Genomic DNA, 16031 nt, shown 5'->3' with positions numbered 1-16031 from the left:
CACCCCTAACTTTTATCTTCAGCATCAGCACTGAGGGAGATAGCTAACAGTTTAGGGCTATCACATGAGTGACTAACAGTGTTAGCCCCTAAGGTCCTTATCACTTAGCTTGACTCCCTGAGTGGAAGGAATGACAAATCATGGTAACCTGTCTGTGATTCAAAGGAGTGCTGTCCATAGCCTCAGTGTGGTCTGCAAATGACAAGCTTTCTGATATACAAACGTCTTTCCCTACGTAGGAACATTTGAGAAGCAAGTGCCAGTAGCAAGCTAGGTGGCAATGGCAGCAAGACATTGAGACAGTAATCCTTAGTACCATTCTTCATGCGTGGGACTGAGTGAGGGTTTCCTGGAGAGTGAGGTTGAGTTAGGGATTGGGGATCAGCTGCTGAGGCTGGCACTTGGAAAAGACAGACCAGGCATTCACACTCCAGACCACTCAATACCAGCATTGTCTCCAAACCATCTTTCATAAGGGGCTCCAAGCGGGGGAGGCGATAAAGGGAGGAAAAAAAAATAAACCGTTTCAATCATGTAAGAGAAAGTGCAGGAGAAAGGAAAGGCTGGACAAGATGTGAGTATGAAAAGCCAGTGGCCAGGAATATTTAGTGTTGAAACGAACTTAGGCTTTTAATCTTATCGTCCTCTGGGAAGTTCCTCTTCTGTTTTACACTGCCCATCTCAACTTGGGGCACCCGTCCCCCACCAGTCCCCATGCTTTCTTATCCTTCTCTGCCTCACTCCCTTGTCTGTCAAGGCTTGCCTTCTCCTTGCCTTCTCTCCTTCCCGGGTTCCTATTCCATCCATCTCTCCCCTTCCCCTGTCCTTTCTCACACTCTTTCTTCTGTGCTCTCACAGCCTGAGTCCCTCTCCTTCTCCCCTTTCCCTCACAGTACATCCAAGTTCCATTCCCTCTTCTTAAGGAAATCAGCCAGGCCTCAGATGGAGCTGTTGTCCTGACAACCTAAAGGCGCATCAGGCTTCCACCGAGGCTGGCTGCCGCTGAAGAGGGCAGTTGTGCAAAGCGAGGGGCCAGGCCGGAGGGCGGGCGGGAGGGGATGACGTGGAGGGGCTGCTGAGATCCGCGGGGGGCGGGGGAGGTGCGAGCAGAGGGGAGGGACTGGAGGGAGAGACTGGAGGGGGGTGGGTGGGGGGACTCCGGGCTGCCGCCGCCGCTGTGTGGGCTCTTTACACTCCCTGGCAGGCTGGGTGCCGGCTCCCTCGCCCGCCCGCCTGGGAAAGTGGGTTAGGGAGGGCAGGAGCTCAGCTCGGACCCTGGCGAAGGAGCACCCAGCCCGGAGCGGACCGGAGAGGACCCCCTTCCTTCGGCCGCTTTCTCTTCCTCTTTTCCGGAGGGCTTTACATTTGCACTCTCTCCTTTTAAATTTTGTTCCCGTGACTTTCCCCCCCACCTCGCGGTTTACGAGGGCTTTGTCGAGTCTCAGAAGGAGGACACCCTGAGCCGGGCGGAGAGCGAGGGAAAGTGGCACGGCACAGACTGGCAAAGCCCGGTCCGCGCTGGCGGTTGATGAGAGCCCGGTGTTTGTAGAGCCCCTGGGCGTGAGCGGCGCGCACACACCCTCCGGAGTCCGCGGACCTGCACCTCGGCGTGGCCACCATGGTCGGCAGAGTTCAGCCTGATCGGAAACAGTTGCCGCTGGTCCTACTGAGATTGCTCTGCCTTCTTCCCACAGGACTGCCTGTTCGCAGCGTGGATTTTAATCGAGGCACGGACAACATCACCGTGAGGCAGGGGGACACGGCCATCCTCAGGTAGGGCTCTCGGCAACTTTTCTCCTGTGCGCGCGAGTGTGTGTGTGTGTGTGAGTGTGTCTGAGTATGTGATTATAACTCGGATTTCTGATGCTGCAGGAGTGTGTGTGTGTGTGTGTGTGTGTGTGTGTGTGTGTGTGCATGCGCCTTTTACTGAGTGGCCCAGGTATTTGCCAACAAATTTTAAAGGAATTCTGTTTCCCATCAAGGACCAGCAATGTTGCTTAACTGTTTTTGGTTTCTCAGTACCTTGGTTCTCTTACCAAGAGAGCCTGACTTCACCTACGGTGTTAGTGATACTTGGGCAGTATTCTTGCTTCTGTAGTTTCAGATGCTTTGCACCTAAGAGTTTTGTTGGGGTTCTTTAATTGGGAAAGAGGAGTTGGTGAATTATGGCTCTCAGAGACTGGTATACAGTACTGCATTCTCTGTGCTGTGTGTGTGTGTGTGTGTGTGTGAGAGAGAGAGAGAGAGAGAAGGGGGTGGGGAGAGGGAGAGAGAATAGAGAATATGCATACCAAGGCTCTCACTCTGCCCCAGCAGTAGTCGGGACTGGAGACTTTCTGTGAGCATCTTCTAATTGACATCGAGGGCAATAAATCGGTATTAGAACTTTGGTTGGTTACTGAGCCTTTTCTGGAATGTGGATAGAAATCAACACATGGATGAAGAGATGGGAAAGAAAAAGGAACTTGCAAAATTGCTGATATTAAAAATAGGAATATTAAGCACAGAGGTTAGGCAAGAATTAACCTGGCATAAAATGGGTATTTCAGATTATTATTGACCTTAAAGTCCTATCTCTGTGCAGCTCTGCCAAACTCTGAAATGTAGTTTCGGATTGAAATTTGGAAAGGAAGAGTCCCAGTCCTTGGGAGTTTGACCCCTATAAGGGACAGCGAGCTAGAGAAACTCAGAGGGAGACTAGCCTAATTCTATTTTTAAAAAAAAACCTTCAAGCTTCTTTTCCTATGTTTCTCTTCTCTCTGTCCCTCCTCCACCCACTGTACATACCCCTTGTCCTTTTTTCTAGCTTTCTTAAATTTCTTTCAGATACTAAAAAAAAAAAAAAAAAAAAAAAAAGAAGAAGAAGAAAAAAGAAAAAAAAGAGAAAGAAAAGGAACACGTTTTCCTTGGAGACCCTTTAAAATCTCATTTTGTCCAAATAAAATGCCCCAGTGTCAGTCTGTCCATACAGTGAATATTGCTTGTTGTGGCAATAAAAACCAGTGTATGATAGAAAGTAAACCTATAATCTGTGTGCAAGGAGCTGATAGTGCATAAACCCTGGGGCATCAGGGAGCAGTACTCTAGCAGAGCTGCCTAGAGCAGCAAAGTTTTCTTTCCTTTTCTCAGAAATAAATTTGGTTGGCTGTCACAGTGTCCTGCTTTGGGATCTCTACCCTTGTTAGAGAAGAATGTGTGTCTGTGTGTGTGTGTGTGTGTGTGTGTGTGTGTGTGTGTGTTGTGTTCTATAAGTGTGTGTGTGTGTATTGCTGCAGATTGTGAAAGCTAAGACAATCTTAATGTGCAAGTGTTCCTTCCTTCATTTCCTGAGCACTGGGTGATTATGAATCCCAGAGATCCTACTATCCAAAGCAGATTTTCCTTACCAGCTTTCCAGGCCTGCAAACCTGCGTGTATGATTTATCCACATGGAGTAATAAGATTTATAGAGTAATTTATCTGTTTGCAAAGGGATTTGGACATGGTGCAGAAGATGATTTTGCAAACACATAAGCATACCATCTCAACTGCTAACATTCATACTCCCTAACGTCATTAACCCTTTACTAGGGAAGCTTTCTATGTAAATTTGTGCTATCCCTGGAAGGATTTGTTTTTGCTGATTTTAAGACTGGATATGGAAAAAGTCAATCTCCTGGATGTCTAAGTTTTTATTAAAATGCCCATGAACTTTGTAAGTTAGCATCACCTTACCTTAAGCTCTAGTTATCAAAGAGTTAGATAAACATGTAAATGTTAATTCAGAAGGAAAAGATATTCTTATAATTTCATATAGCATATAAAAGGCTGTGTTTTTGAGAGATGTCTTTCTACTTAAATCTCTACATATGATATAGATGTGTATCTGTGTGTGTCTATGGCTTAAAGAAAAAGGAGTCTTTAAGTATTACACTTCAGTAGATGTTATAGCATAGAAATGGGGGTAGTGAGGAATGAGAATAAATATAGAAGTAGTTGTTCACTGGGAAAGAGAAGATAGACAAACAGAGCATGCGGAGAAGTCACCTGTGAGAGTCAATTGCTTTTCCAGACCTCACCTAATGTGCCCTCTTTTTTTTTTCTTTCTTTTGCCTTGGACAAGGCTTTTATTTCTGGGTTGATGGAGCTCTATCAGAAGTAACTATGGAGAGAGTTTCCTTTGTTTTCTTAGCTGACCTTCTTCTCAATCTCTTTAACTGAGCCCAGTAAGCTTTGTGGGTCAGTTTCCTGGTGAAGAATGGTTTTCTTGCTTTCTGTTTACAAGTCTAGCCTGGGAAAGGCTTGCTTTTACTTTATTTGTGACATTTTACTGGAGCATGAGCTTTCAGGGGAGGAGAGGAAGGAGAACTTGATTCATTGGAAGCCACAGTAGATGTTTGGTCCTGAGAAACTGAAAAGTCAGGGAGAAAAAAATCCTTTCTCAGTGAATCTGTGGCCCTGAATAATCTGAAATGGCAACGGGACACAAGGAAGGCTTGTAATTCTGATGGTCCAGTGACGGTAATTTGGTTGACCGTCCCCAAAACATTTACCTTTACTGCCTTACTTCCATGAAAAACAAAACAAAACAAAACAAAAGAGAGTCGCTTGGGAGAACTAATGCTCATTTTGTATAATTACACAAAATAGGAGATGTATACTAGTCTTGGGGGTCTTGTTCTGTAATTTCTATCCTTTGAGAAAAAAACACAATAAAGACTGTAGAATGAAGGTGACAAAACTAGGTGGAAAGAGATATACTTTCATATATACCAATCTAACCCTGATGAGTCCCCAATGAGAATCTAGATCTTGATGAAGTTCTCTATGAGATCTTCTGTCTTAAAGGCATAGAATCAAAGTTTGATCCACAGACCACTGGCGGCAGCAACAGTACATGGGGTGCCTTCCTAGATAGTGAACCACAATCTGCATTTATATTTGTATGTACAATAATGTATAAGACATACCCATAGGAGTTGGGAAAACATCTTGGATATTTTTCTGAATATAGTCCACCTGCCCCACTGTCACCCCCCTACAAATTTAAGAATTCATCAGTTATTGGACTAGTTTCTAGCACTGGATTTTCTAACTTTCCCCCCTTGCATTCAAGCTCCCATAGAGATTCTCCCCCAGGTTAATCTTGGCAGGTTGAAACCATGCAGGTCTCCTGATAAGCCAAAGGAAAAGGGAAATACAAAAGTGTCTTAATCTAGACTTTCAAGTTTCATTTTTAATGTCAGTAGCATGTATCTAGACAGAAAATAAAACAGTTGATCCCAAAGTAACTAGTCACGAGGTAACTTTGTAAAAACTACTTAAAAATGCATATTTGGACATATTGCCTAAATGAATAGATGAAATGCACAGGTTTCAAAATATTGTTAATATTTTAAATTAGAGGCATTGAAATATTATTTATTTCATTACTCTGAACCTATTTGGGGTTTGCAAGACATTATAATACTTTTTATGGTGCTAATATTTCCCCCATTTAAATTAAATGTACCTAATAAAGGTTAACTATAAGAAACCAAATATCTAAGTTTAATGTAGTTAAGTTTTTACTTTTTCAAAATTCTAGGTCTTTATTTCCTTACTTGTTTCCACATGAGGTGAAAAAGGAAACAACTGAAAGATATAATTATTTGACAGTACAATGTGAAAATTTTGTGCAAATTTCAAGGGAAAAATGGCTTCTCTTCTATAAGGCATCTGGAATGCCTGCTTTCACAAAGAAAGTGTCAACACTCAAACATACTCCTGACACAATATGTGATTTTTCTACCACTTGCAATTCACTATTTGAAAATGAACTTTGTGGACACAGGTCTTAAGGGAAGGTTTGTGGCAGTTAGGAAGTTCTCTTTCCTTATAGCTTACTCACTAAAGAGAATCAAAATTTATTGTTTCTTACTGGTATTTTAAGAACCCTCATTGCTCATTAAATCTTTTATCAAATATATTTGGTAAATAATAGAGGATAGCATGTTATATATTGTCTAGGAATATGGCATGTTAGATACATTTTTAATGTTGATATACCTATAAATAATATCATTTGTTGTTACTCATGGACAGAGGTACACAGCAGCCAAGTCTCATGTGACGAATGCAAATTGTGATAATTTGTGTTTCTGTAAGTATGAAGCACATAAGTGTGTATACACATAGGGTGATTTTTCTGTTATAAGTCATCTGCTTTGAAAGAGTTATTTGTAGAATTGTGGAGTGAACAGCCAAAGATGACAGACTCTTCTAGTAAATTAGTTGTTGAGGGTTCAATGTGTGTTTCTTGAAGCTGGTTCTATATAATAGCAAGTTCAGACAAAAAGGAATAAGTCCATATTTTGCTGTGGTCTTTGAGAGCTCCAGGTTTAGATATCTGTGCATCATGGGATAGGACATTACCTCCTGTGTGCTGGTCTCATTTGCTGTCACTCCCAGGACCTCTCTTCAGGCCATTACTTATGTCTTACAGCCATTTGCCCAGGTTTCAGAGTGTCCTGCTCATTAGTGTGTAAGACTCAGAAGACCTGAACTCTTGTTTTGGATCCATACTTGCATGCTACATGACTTTGAACAAATCCCTTTAATATTTGCGCTTCATTTATAAAATGCTGAAACTGCTTATTTTAGTTATTCTAGCTACTGTACAGAGCTGTTTTAAGAAGCTCAGATAGGGTAAAGTGGGAAAGTTTGTTCAATTGTAAACTCTTACGTAAGCATAAAAATATTAGTCATTTTCCAACCTCATTCAGCCCATTATTCTGGCTTTAGGGAGCTCTTTTGCTTAGACCAGTGATTCTCACACTTGCAGGTGTATCAGAATGTGTACCAGGAGTGCTTGTTATCCCACAGATTACTTGGCTTCGACCTTCAGAGTTTCTGATTTAGTAGGGTCTTAGTTGTTGATGATGCTAATGCTTCAGGATTGGGCCACACTTTGAGAATGACTGACTCTTGGTAATATAAGTGTGTTCTGCGGATGAGCCTTTTAGGTATCACATAGTCATTTACTAAAATCCAAAATATCAGTTCTACCCCAAAGCTAATAAATCTGAATCTGTATTTTAACAAGATCCCCAAATGGTTCGTAAACACTTTAATGTTGAAGAAGTACTGCTTTACATGGTTTACAATCATGGCTGCACATGGCAATCAGCTGAAGTTCTTTTAAAAACTACCAAAGCCCCGTATTCTCTACTTTAAGAAATTCTTTCTTAGTTAGTTTGGGGTACAACTTGGCATAGGTATTTTTTTAAAATGATCCTAATATGGACACAGAGTTGAGGATCACTACCTAACTTGTTGAAGAATTTCTTTTAGAAATGATTTTTGGGACAATACTTAATTAGATGTATAGTAAAAAATTAAAGTCATGTTTGATGGCTTGGGAAATCTGTCAATAGCAAAGATGTACAAATTCAGTTGGAAGAGAAGAATGAGATCATCATAGATTCATTTCTTTACCACACAGTCTCATAACTACAATGGCATGGAAAATGGAGTGACTTTATTTTAATATGGATCCAATTTACATAATATCTATTGAAACAGCATTAAAGTTTGATTTTTTTTAAAAAGATGATGTCTTCTGTTCTCACTTTCATTTATATTAGGCAAGACAGAAAACAGTTCTCGTTTTTTTCTTTTGTAGTACTGTCTCTAAGAGAAAACAGATAATGTTTAGGCAAAGAAAATCTCTTCAGTGATATCTTGTTCAGACAGGCTTTATTGTGTGCACTTATGTTGCCTTATACACAAATATAAGATAGTAGTTACATGTCTGTGAAATTTATCTGAGCTTTACATCGTGATCAATCTTTAGCTGAAACATAGGATCACATCTTTGTTTCATAGGTAAAGGTTTTCTCAAGGATATAATAAGTTCAGAAGGCTTAACAAGTAGTTAAAAGACCTAGATGGAAATAGTTTGACATAGTTTGATCTATTAAATGAGAATAAGTGACAGTTGCTTGGCCTAATACACAGGCTCTTTTTGTGATGATGAAATGAGATAGTATGTATTGGAATGCTTTATAAATATGAAAAGTCATAAAATATAACTTCTTAATAAGATAATTATCATTATATTCACGGTAGGAAATAACCATTAGAACATTAGAAAATTCAATAAAATGAGTTTTTTGTTTTTATTTATATGGTCAAAGATGGTCATTTACTCCATGTTTGTATCACTTTTATTTCCCTTTAAAGTCTTCAAAGTTACAAGTATCTTAGAATATAGTTGCATTTCTTTTTAGGAGTATAGGGTGAGTGAACACTTTTTTGTAGTCACTTGTAATCAAAACATCATCTCAAGTTAATTAGTCATTAACCTTCATAAAAGAAAACACATTGCTTCAGGTTTTGTTAAGTACCATAGAATAAACTTATAGAAATCTAGAGTAGGAAAGGCCTTGGAGATTTGGCAGTCCCCTTTCTCATTTAAAGTGATATAACTGAGAAGACCGATACTTAGAGGTGCCTGGCCAGCTCAGTCAATCAAATATGCAAGTCTTGAAATAGGATTTGTGATTTCAAGCCCCACATTGGGTTTAGAGCCTACCTAAGAAAGAAACAGAAGGGAAGGGAAGGGAAGAAGGGCAGGAAAAGGAAGGGAAGGAAAAGAAAAATGTAGTTGGTTGTCTAAAGATTTGAGTGACTATTAGAACTAGAATCCATGCCTCCTAATTCTAATTTAGAGATCTTTATTCCACGGGAGCACTGAAGTTATCTTCTTGGTTTTCATGCTGTCTTAGAATATGCTGTTTAAAATTATACTAGAAGTGTTTTTCCCTTTCTTCTCCTTTCTCTTCTTCCCTTTCCATCCTCTTGCCTTCCACTTGCCTCCTTTCCTGTCTCTTCCTTTTTCTACCCTTCTCTTGCCTTCTTTCTTTCCCTTTATCTCATTCCTCCTCCTCTCCCCTCTTCTTCCTCTCCTCTTTTCTCCTTCCCATCCCTGCATATCTAAGCCAAGCTTTCAATGGATTTTTATCCAGTTAGTGCTGGTCAAGAAGGAAATTTTAAGTAATTGCTTTATTTTTTATATGTCCACAATCAGTCTTTACCACATAGGCTTTCTTTTTTCACTTGCAGCATCTGTCTTATCATATTCAAATAGTCATTTGTACATGGAGGAACCTATATAACCTTTTACTTTAAGTTTTTTTTCCTTTTTCCATTTTGCCCCTGGTACTCTGTTAGTCAGATTTCTTCTCTGAATTATTAACTCTTTTCCCCAGTACTTTGCTTGGGTTCCTTAACCCTACTACCTTCTTATTGTTACTTATGATTTTCTACCTCTAAAGACCCTCTTAGAGACCCTGATTAGGATGACTGCACAGTGAGCTTGTGGCCAAGCTCTATACATGATAGTCATTACTGACTATACTTAAAATTATTTGAGTAAGATAGACTTTATTTTCTAACTTGTACAGAATTTACTTTTGGCTCATGATGGGGCTGATGTGGTCACTGAGAAGAACTGGACTTTGTTATAGACAGTCTCTTGGTATGGTGGATGCCCTGCATAATAAGGCCTACCACAAATACATAGGGTGTTTCTTGTGTGTCATGTAGAACAAGTTTTCATGAAGCTTTCTTAGCAGGTGAGCCCAGGTAGGGCCAACATGTTACCCTGAAAAAAGGACAGAGCACCGTAAGGGGAAAATAATAGGTCAGCAACTCTCAGTGAGCCCTGCTGGTAGGTAGGTAGGTGTCACAGGGAGGTTTGTCAGCTTATTTAGAGACTTAGTCACAAGGCCGAGGCTTAGAGAAGAAGAGAGTCCATTGGATAAGGGCTGGCTTACACAGGGCAGAGCCCTCCATGATAAGGGACTTATACCCCAGATATACTACTGAGATAGTGAACGTGGTCAGGGATTCAAGTGAAGCTCTCTATCAAAGCTATTGTAACCATGGGGTGACATGAAGTTAAACTTCAAACGCACTGAACTCCATTTTTTAAAACTCATTCAGGATCATAAAACCTGGTCTAGTTAGGTGAGGGAAAGATAGAGACAGAGGTCTGAAATGAGGTAAAAATTGGCATTACCTGTTTCTCCCTGAGTTAGGCAACTTTGTTAGATTACATCTTTATTCTACTTAGTCCTTTCAGACCCCATGGACTTGACCTCACCTGACTATCCCAGGCTGATAGTTTTCCAATATCAATCTAGAAATATCACCAGATCCCTGAAAGCCTTCTCATTATCCACAACATGAAGTCAAAGTCCTTAGCGTAGATAACTCTCCATGCCCTGCTACCTCATTGCATCTATGAATTCAGAACCACTTACATTCTCTGCTCATGAGCGCATGGTTGTGTGCTTTCTTACCTTTGTTCATGAACCTCTCTCTGCCTGGAACCTTCCCTTCCCTGCTCCACTTTTCCCTGCCACACTTGTTTGCTAGGTTACCTCTTGTTCCTTTTTCTAGGTTCAAGGCTGGTTTTAGTGCAATCTCATTTGGGTGTCTTCTTTAACTCTCCCAGGCAGGGCTATGTACTCTATTTATTATTGGTAATAGCCTCTCTCCATATCTTTTTTTTTTCTCTCCTAGCTTTATTGAGACATAATTGATAAATAAAATTTAAGTACTTAAGGAATATAGTGTGAGGATTTGATATACATATATATTATAAAATAATTACTACAGTCTCATTAACTAATACATCTATCATTTCACTTAGCTACCTTTCTTGTAGTGATTAAACCACCTGAGATCCACTCTGCATGTAGACTTCATGTATAAAACACAAAATTATGAACCATCATCACTATGATGTGCAGTAGATCTTCAGGACATATTCATCTTACAACTGAGAGTCTCCCCTTTGACCAACATCTTCTCATTTCCACCACTCTCCAGCCCCTGGCAACTACCATTCTTGTTTTTTCTTTTTTATGACTTTGATCTTTTTAAAATTCCATATGTAATTGAGATTGTATGATATTTTTATTTGTTCAGCTCTTTTTCAGTTAACATAATGCTCCCCCACCAACGTCACCCATGTTGTTGCAAATGGCAAGAGTTTAAAAAACGGTATAGCTAAGTAATACTCTATTGTGTGTATGTGTATACATAGATATAGATGATATAGGTGTTAGATATAGATATAGATAGATACATCTCATATTTTCTTTGTCCATTCATTTATTGGCAAATGCTTAGATTGCTTGCATATCTTGGCTATTGTGAATAAAGCTGCAGTGAACATGGGAGTGCAGATACCTCCTTAAGATATGATGTCCTTGAGATCAATACCTAGAAGTGGAATTTCTGGATCATATGCATACCTCAATTTAGCATTTATACACTTTAAACTATTTTTAATGTTTATTTATTCTCGAGAGAGAGAGACACACACAGAGAGTGTGAATGGAGGAAGGACAGAGAGAGGGAGAATATGAATATTCAGAATATGAAGCAAGGTTCAGTCTCCGAGCTGTTAGCCCAGACCCAATGAGGGACTCAAACTTATGAACTGCTAGGTCATGGCCTGAGGTAAATTGGACACTTCAGGTGTCCCAGCATTTATTACATTTAAAAGTCACTCTTGTCTGGCATCAAATGTGCTATCAGCCCTTCCGACGCAGGTGTCCTATCTACTTTACCTTTCCATCCGAGAATTTAGCTTAGTACCTACAGGTGCTCAGATAAACTTTTACTCACTGAATTAAACAGAGAAGGATCGTCACACTGTAAATCATGTAGATCAGAAATTGGTTGATGAAAGAGGAGACAAGTTTGAGGGAGGCAGGGATGAAGCAAGATATCTTAGTGGTAAAGGCAACCACTACTGGTGAAATTGTGTGTGGTTGAAGAAAGTAAAGTAATAAAATCAGAGATGAATTATTTTCTGATCATTGGTGGGAGATAAGGGTTTTGGCTAGAAGCACTTTCAACATTTTTTATTGCAGCTATTCTTTTTAAGCACAGCTTCTGAGAGAATGAGAAATAGATACCAGAGAATTTTAGGGGAACCCAAAATTTCAGACACAGGTGTCCAGACAAAGTATGCTGATAGATGAGCTTCTGTCACTCAGTGCATGTCCAATGTCTATGAAGAGCTCAGAGTCCCAGATAGCTTACAAGAAGGAATATATCCTCTGGGAGCTGCTGAGGCTTTCTCTCCAGAGGTGCCTACAATCTTTGAGGGACTAAGTTGAAGATTTGGGAGGATTGTTGTGCAACAAGTGTATTCACCTCATCTGTTCTACTTTCTTATGAAATGAGATGAGGTACAGTTCACTTTTACTCATTTGACTCAAAGTGATTATTTGTCCTGAACAATTATGCCTCTTGAGTTTTGCAGTGTTGAGATCTTTACTCCTTCCTTGAGAAATTCAAACTTGAATATGCAGTAGACTTCTTAACAATCCCAAACTCTCTCTGTATGTTTTGCTATAATGCACAAAGGCGTTATTTCTATGACGTTAGTGGAAAAACATGTACGTCTGAGGAAAATAAAACCCAGCTTCTCATATAATGATGTATTACTATGTATTCCATTATAATATTTTGGTGATGCATTTCTATAGTGAGTTTCTATATTTTCAAATTATCAAGTTCTTTCCCTCACTTCTCGGATAGGAACATTATAGATAAAAATGAAAGTCAATATTAAGTCATACATACCAAATGTATACATGTGAAGATATTGAGCGAGAAAATTACTTGGCTTCCTGATTTCTAAGTTTTGTGCTTCTTCAGTTATACTTCATTCTAGCACACCTTTACCAGACTTATTATTTTATGGGGTTGGAGTCACATATGATTGCCAATTTGTGGTTGATACTTTTCTTGGCATAACCAAGATTACTGTCATCTTATGCATGTGCATGATGTAATTGTATGAGCATATCTTAAGATAAACATTTTAGGGGTGCCTGGGTGGCTCAGTTGGCTAAGCATCCAACTTTGGCTCAGATCATGGTCTCACAGTTCGTGGGTTCAAGTCCCGCTTCAGGCTCTGTGACAATAGCTCAGAGCCTGGAGCCTGCTTTGGATTCTGTGTCTCCCTCTCTCTCTCTGTCCCTCCCCTACTCATGCTCTGTTTTTATCTCAATAAAAAAGAAACATAATTTTTTTAAATTAAGCATTTTATATTGCAGCATCGTTAATTTGGCAGATAGATTTTTCTTTGACCTTCTTTTTGACCTTTGTCTTTTGTGATGCCAATATGATGAACTAATATGTAATATCATCTGCATCTCAAGGAACTGCCTAAAGTCTATAGGATATTACTAGATCAGATATACTTCTAGTTGAACATAAAGGAATTTAGGCTCTAGTCCACAAAGCCTTACCTGTAGAAAGTTGGGAATTAGCTTTTATTGTTATAACTTCAAAATGGGAATAATTCCTACTTGTCTTTTAATACAAAGATGTTGCTCTGGTCTGGCATTAAGTTTTTGAGTATGGTTGAGTTCATTAGAAGAAATGCATGATGGTGTAAGTGGGATGGTGATATGCTCAAAGAAAAAAAAGAAAAAAACAACTTCTACATTATCTTGTAAATGTCCTGTTATTGGAAACTTGAAAATATTTTTGCATTAATGCAAAATACTTGTATAAAGCATTATATTAAAGGGTATAATATATATGCTTGTATAAGGTATATATAGTAAAGTATATATAATACTTATATAAAACAAAACAACTCAAAATCTAGCTCTAAAATAAAAGTATCTATTTATATAGAATGTGTTAGGATGTGTTAAAAAATGTTATCGATCTACTTCATTGTGTTGTATGGATGTATTTGAATACAAGATTAAAAAATTAGTTTCTTTTGCATATATTAATAACAATATAAGAAAGCAAAGTATAATGTGCTCTTAATATGTACAATAAATTTATACACAATATGAATCTGAATATTATTTTGAACTTGGGTCATAGTATTCTTTAATCAGAACCCAATTTAATTTGTTGCACCAATGATTGAGAATTTTATTGCACAAAATGGAATTTTCCAAGTTATCAAGGATATGAACAGATACAATATATAAGATGAATCTTACAATGGCTTTCTTAATTTGTTTTGATTAATAAGTTTTATTTTTAATTAATCATTATGCAAGTGCTAAAATTATTTTGTAAGTGAGATCAGACTTACTGTTTCTCCTTTTTTTTCAGACTTAATATTTCTTGTTTGTATTGAATCTCGTTTATCATGTACTGTAGTCCCTATGGAGCAAAATAAGAGTGTATGATATTTTTTTCTGTTGGTATTATATGATACACGGTAATGGTGTATTAGCTAAATGAGAAATAGTTAAAATATGTCAAGTCAGTTCTTTGTATTTCTGGTCTCATTTCTGTTTTTTTCAATCCTTTTAAAAATGTTTTATTGTTTATTTGTTGTTGGAGAGAAACAGAGTGTGAGCAGTAGTGGGGCAGAGAGAGTGGGAGACAGAATGCAAAGCAAGCTCCAGGCTCTGAGCTGTCAGCACAGAGCCTGATGCAGGGCTCAAACTCACGAGCTGTGAGATTATGACCTGAGCTAAAGTTAGATGCTTAACTGACTGAGCCACTCAGGTGCCCCTCAATTTGGTTTTTTATAGTTTACTTTGAGAGAGAGAGAAAGAGAGAGAGAGAGAGAGAGAGAATGCATGTGCAACCAAGAGAAGGACAGAGGAAGAGAGAGAATCCAAAGCAGGTTCCTTGCTGTCAGTACAGAGTCCAAAGTAGGGCTTGATTTCATGAACCTGTGAGATTATGACCTGAGTCAAAATCATGAGCCAACATGCTTAACTGACTGAGCTACCCAGTTGCCTCATTTTTTACAAAAGTTCACTGATCTGTTTTCTGATCTCAGAAATTTCCATGTTCTTTCATTCTAAGTTACCATGAGATCCCGTGATCTGTTAACATGCATGCCTCCTGAAAATGAGAGACTGGCTGCTGAAGGAGAATAAGAAGTTTAATTAAATTTTAATTTGTTTATCATGTAAAATTATCATAATTATGTTTTTATCCCCTTTGTAATATTAAAGACCCAAGGCAAGTGAAGAAATGACTAGAGTAATATAAATAAGTTCAGGTATAAGATTCAGATGCATTATATATCCAGGGCATTAAAATAATTTGGTCATATGAATATAGATATACTATTACTAACATTCCAAACCCTATATCAAGACTTCACAGTATTGGTGACATACAATATTGTCTTAATTAAAATGGGAAAATGATATTAAGTCAATAACAACAGAAAGGCCTATGTAATAGAAAATTTAAAAAGGAAGCAGTGACTACTGGGAGCCAACCTAGGTTCCTTGGAAACAAAATGTAACATGCTAAGTAGATTTCTTTAAAATAAATAAAATGCTAGAGTTGTAGATCAGGGAAAAGCCATTTTCTCTGAGTATCTGTATTTTGACAAGTTTCTCCTGACAGACACATGAACAGATTATTGGTTCATATTGAGCTAGATTTTTTCAGTTGAGTGGATAATCATGCCAAAGAATTCCTGATTGATGGTGGTGAAGGATTCTCTCATTCTGTCTTTGGCCATGTTCAGTATTTGGATAAAAATATGGTAAGCAAACTTGCTATTATGTATTTGACCAAAAATAAGAAGCCAGCTTTCTGTCATACCAGTCACACCATGTGTAAGACACAAAGATAAGAAAATTCTGGATTTTTTTTTTTACAGAATTATAAGTTAAAAATGGATGATAGATTTTAGGGAGGCAAATTATCACTCTCTGTTTAAAAGAATATTGTTCATATGTATATGTGTTTATACCATACGTTATCCCCCTCAGTAAATAAGGAAAGAAAAGGAAAGAGTTTGGGGTAGTTTATAATTTAAATCAAGCATAATTTAAGTAAACAAATAAGTTTGAATTATTTTTAAGTTTACTTACTTATTTTGAGACTGAGTAAAGGTGAGCAAGTGCAAGTGTTGGGAAGGGGCAGAGAGAGAAGGGGAGAGAGAATCCCAAGTAGGCTGTCTGCTCAGCACAGAGCCTGATGTGGGACTCAGTCTCACAACTGTGTAATCATGACCTGAGTCAACATCAAGAGTTGGA

At 38.5% G+C, this 16031-nt stretch overlaps 1 protein-coding gene across 4 annotated transcripts in view; it reads left to right on the top strand.

The window, feature by feature from the left end:
• Positions 1–1186: 1186 nt before the first annotated feature.
• LSAMP (limbic system associated membrane protein) overlaps positions 1187–16031 on the top strand; it is a 619607-nt gene continuing 604762 nt past the window's right edge. For 3 of the 4 annotated variants that reach the window (XM_029939357.1, XM_029939355.1, XM_029939358.1), the window contains exon 1: positions 1188–1773. In XM_029939357.1, the coding sequence (XP_029795217.1) occupies positions 1619–1773 (155 nt within the window). In that variant the 5' untranslated portion in view covers positions 1188–1618. Of the gene's footprint in view, positions 1774–16031 lie in introns of all 4 variants that reach the window. The other variant, XM_029939356.1, reaches the window with a different exon arrangement.

Source organism: Suricata suricatta, chromosome 5 (assembly GCF_006229205.1).
Source record: "Suricata suricatta isolate VVHF042 chromosome 5, meerkat_22Aug2017_6uvM2_HiC, whole genome shotgun sequence".
Lineage (NCBI taxonomy): Eukaryota > Metazoa > Chordata > Mammalia > Carnivora > Herpestidae > Suricata > Suricata suricatta.
The sequence above is the reverse complement of the archived record's forward strand: the minus strand, read 5'-3'. Positions and strand labels throughout refer to the sequence as shown.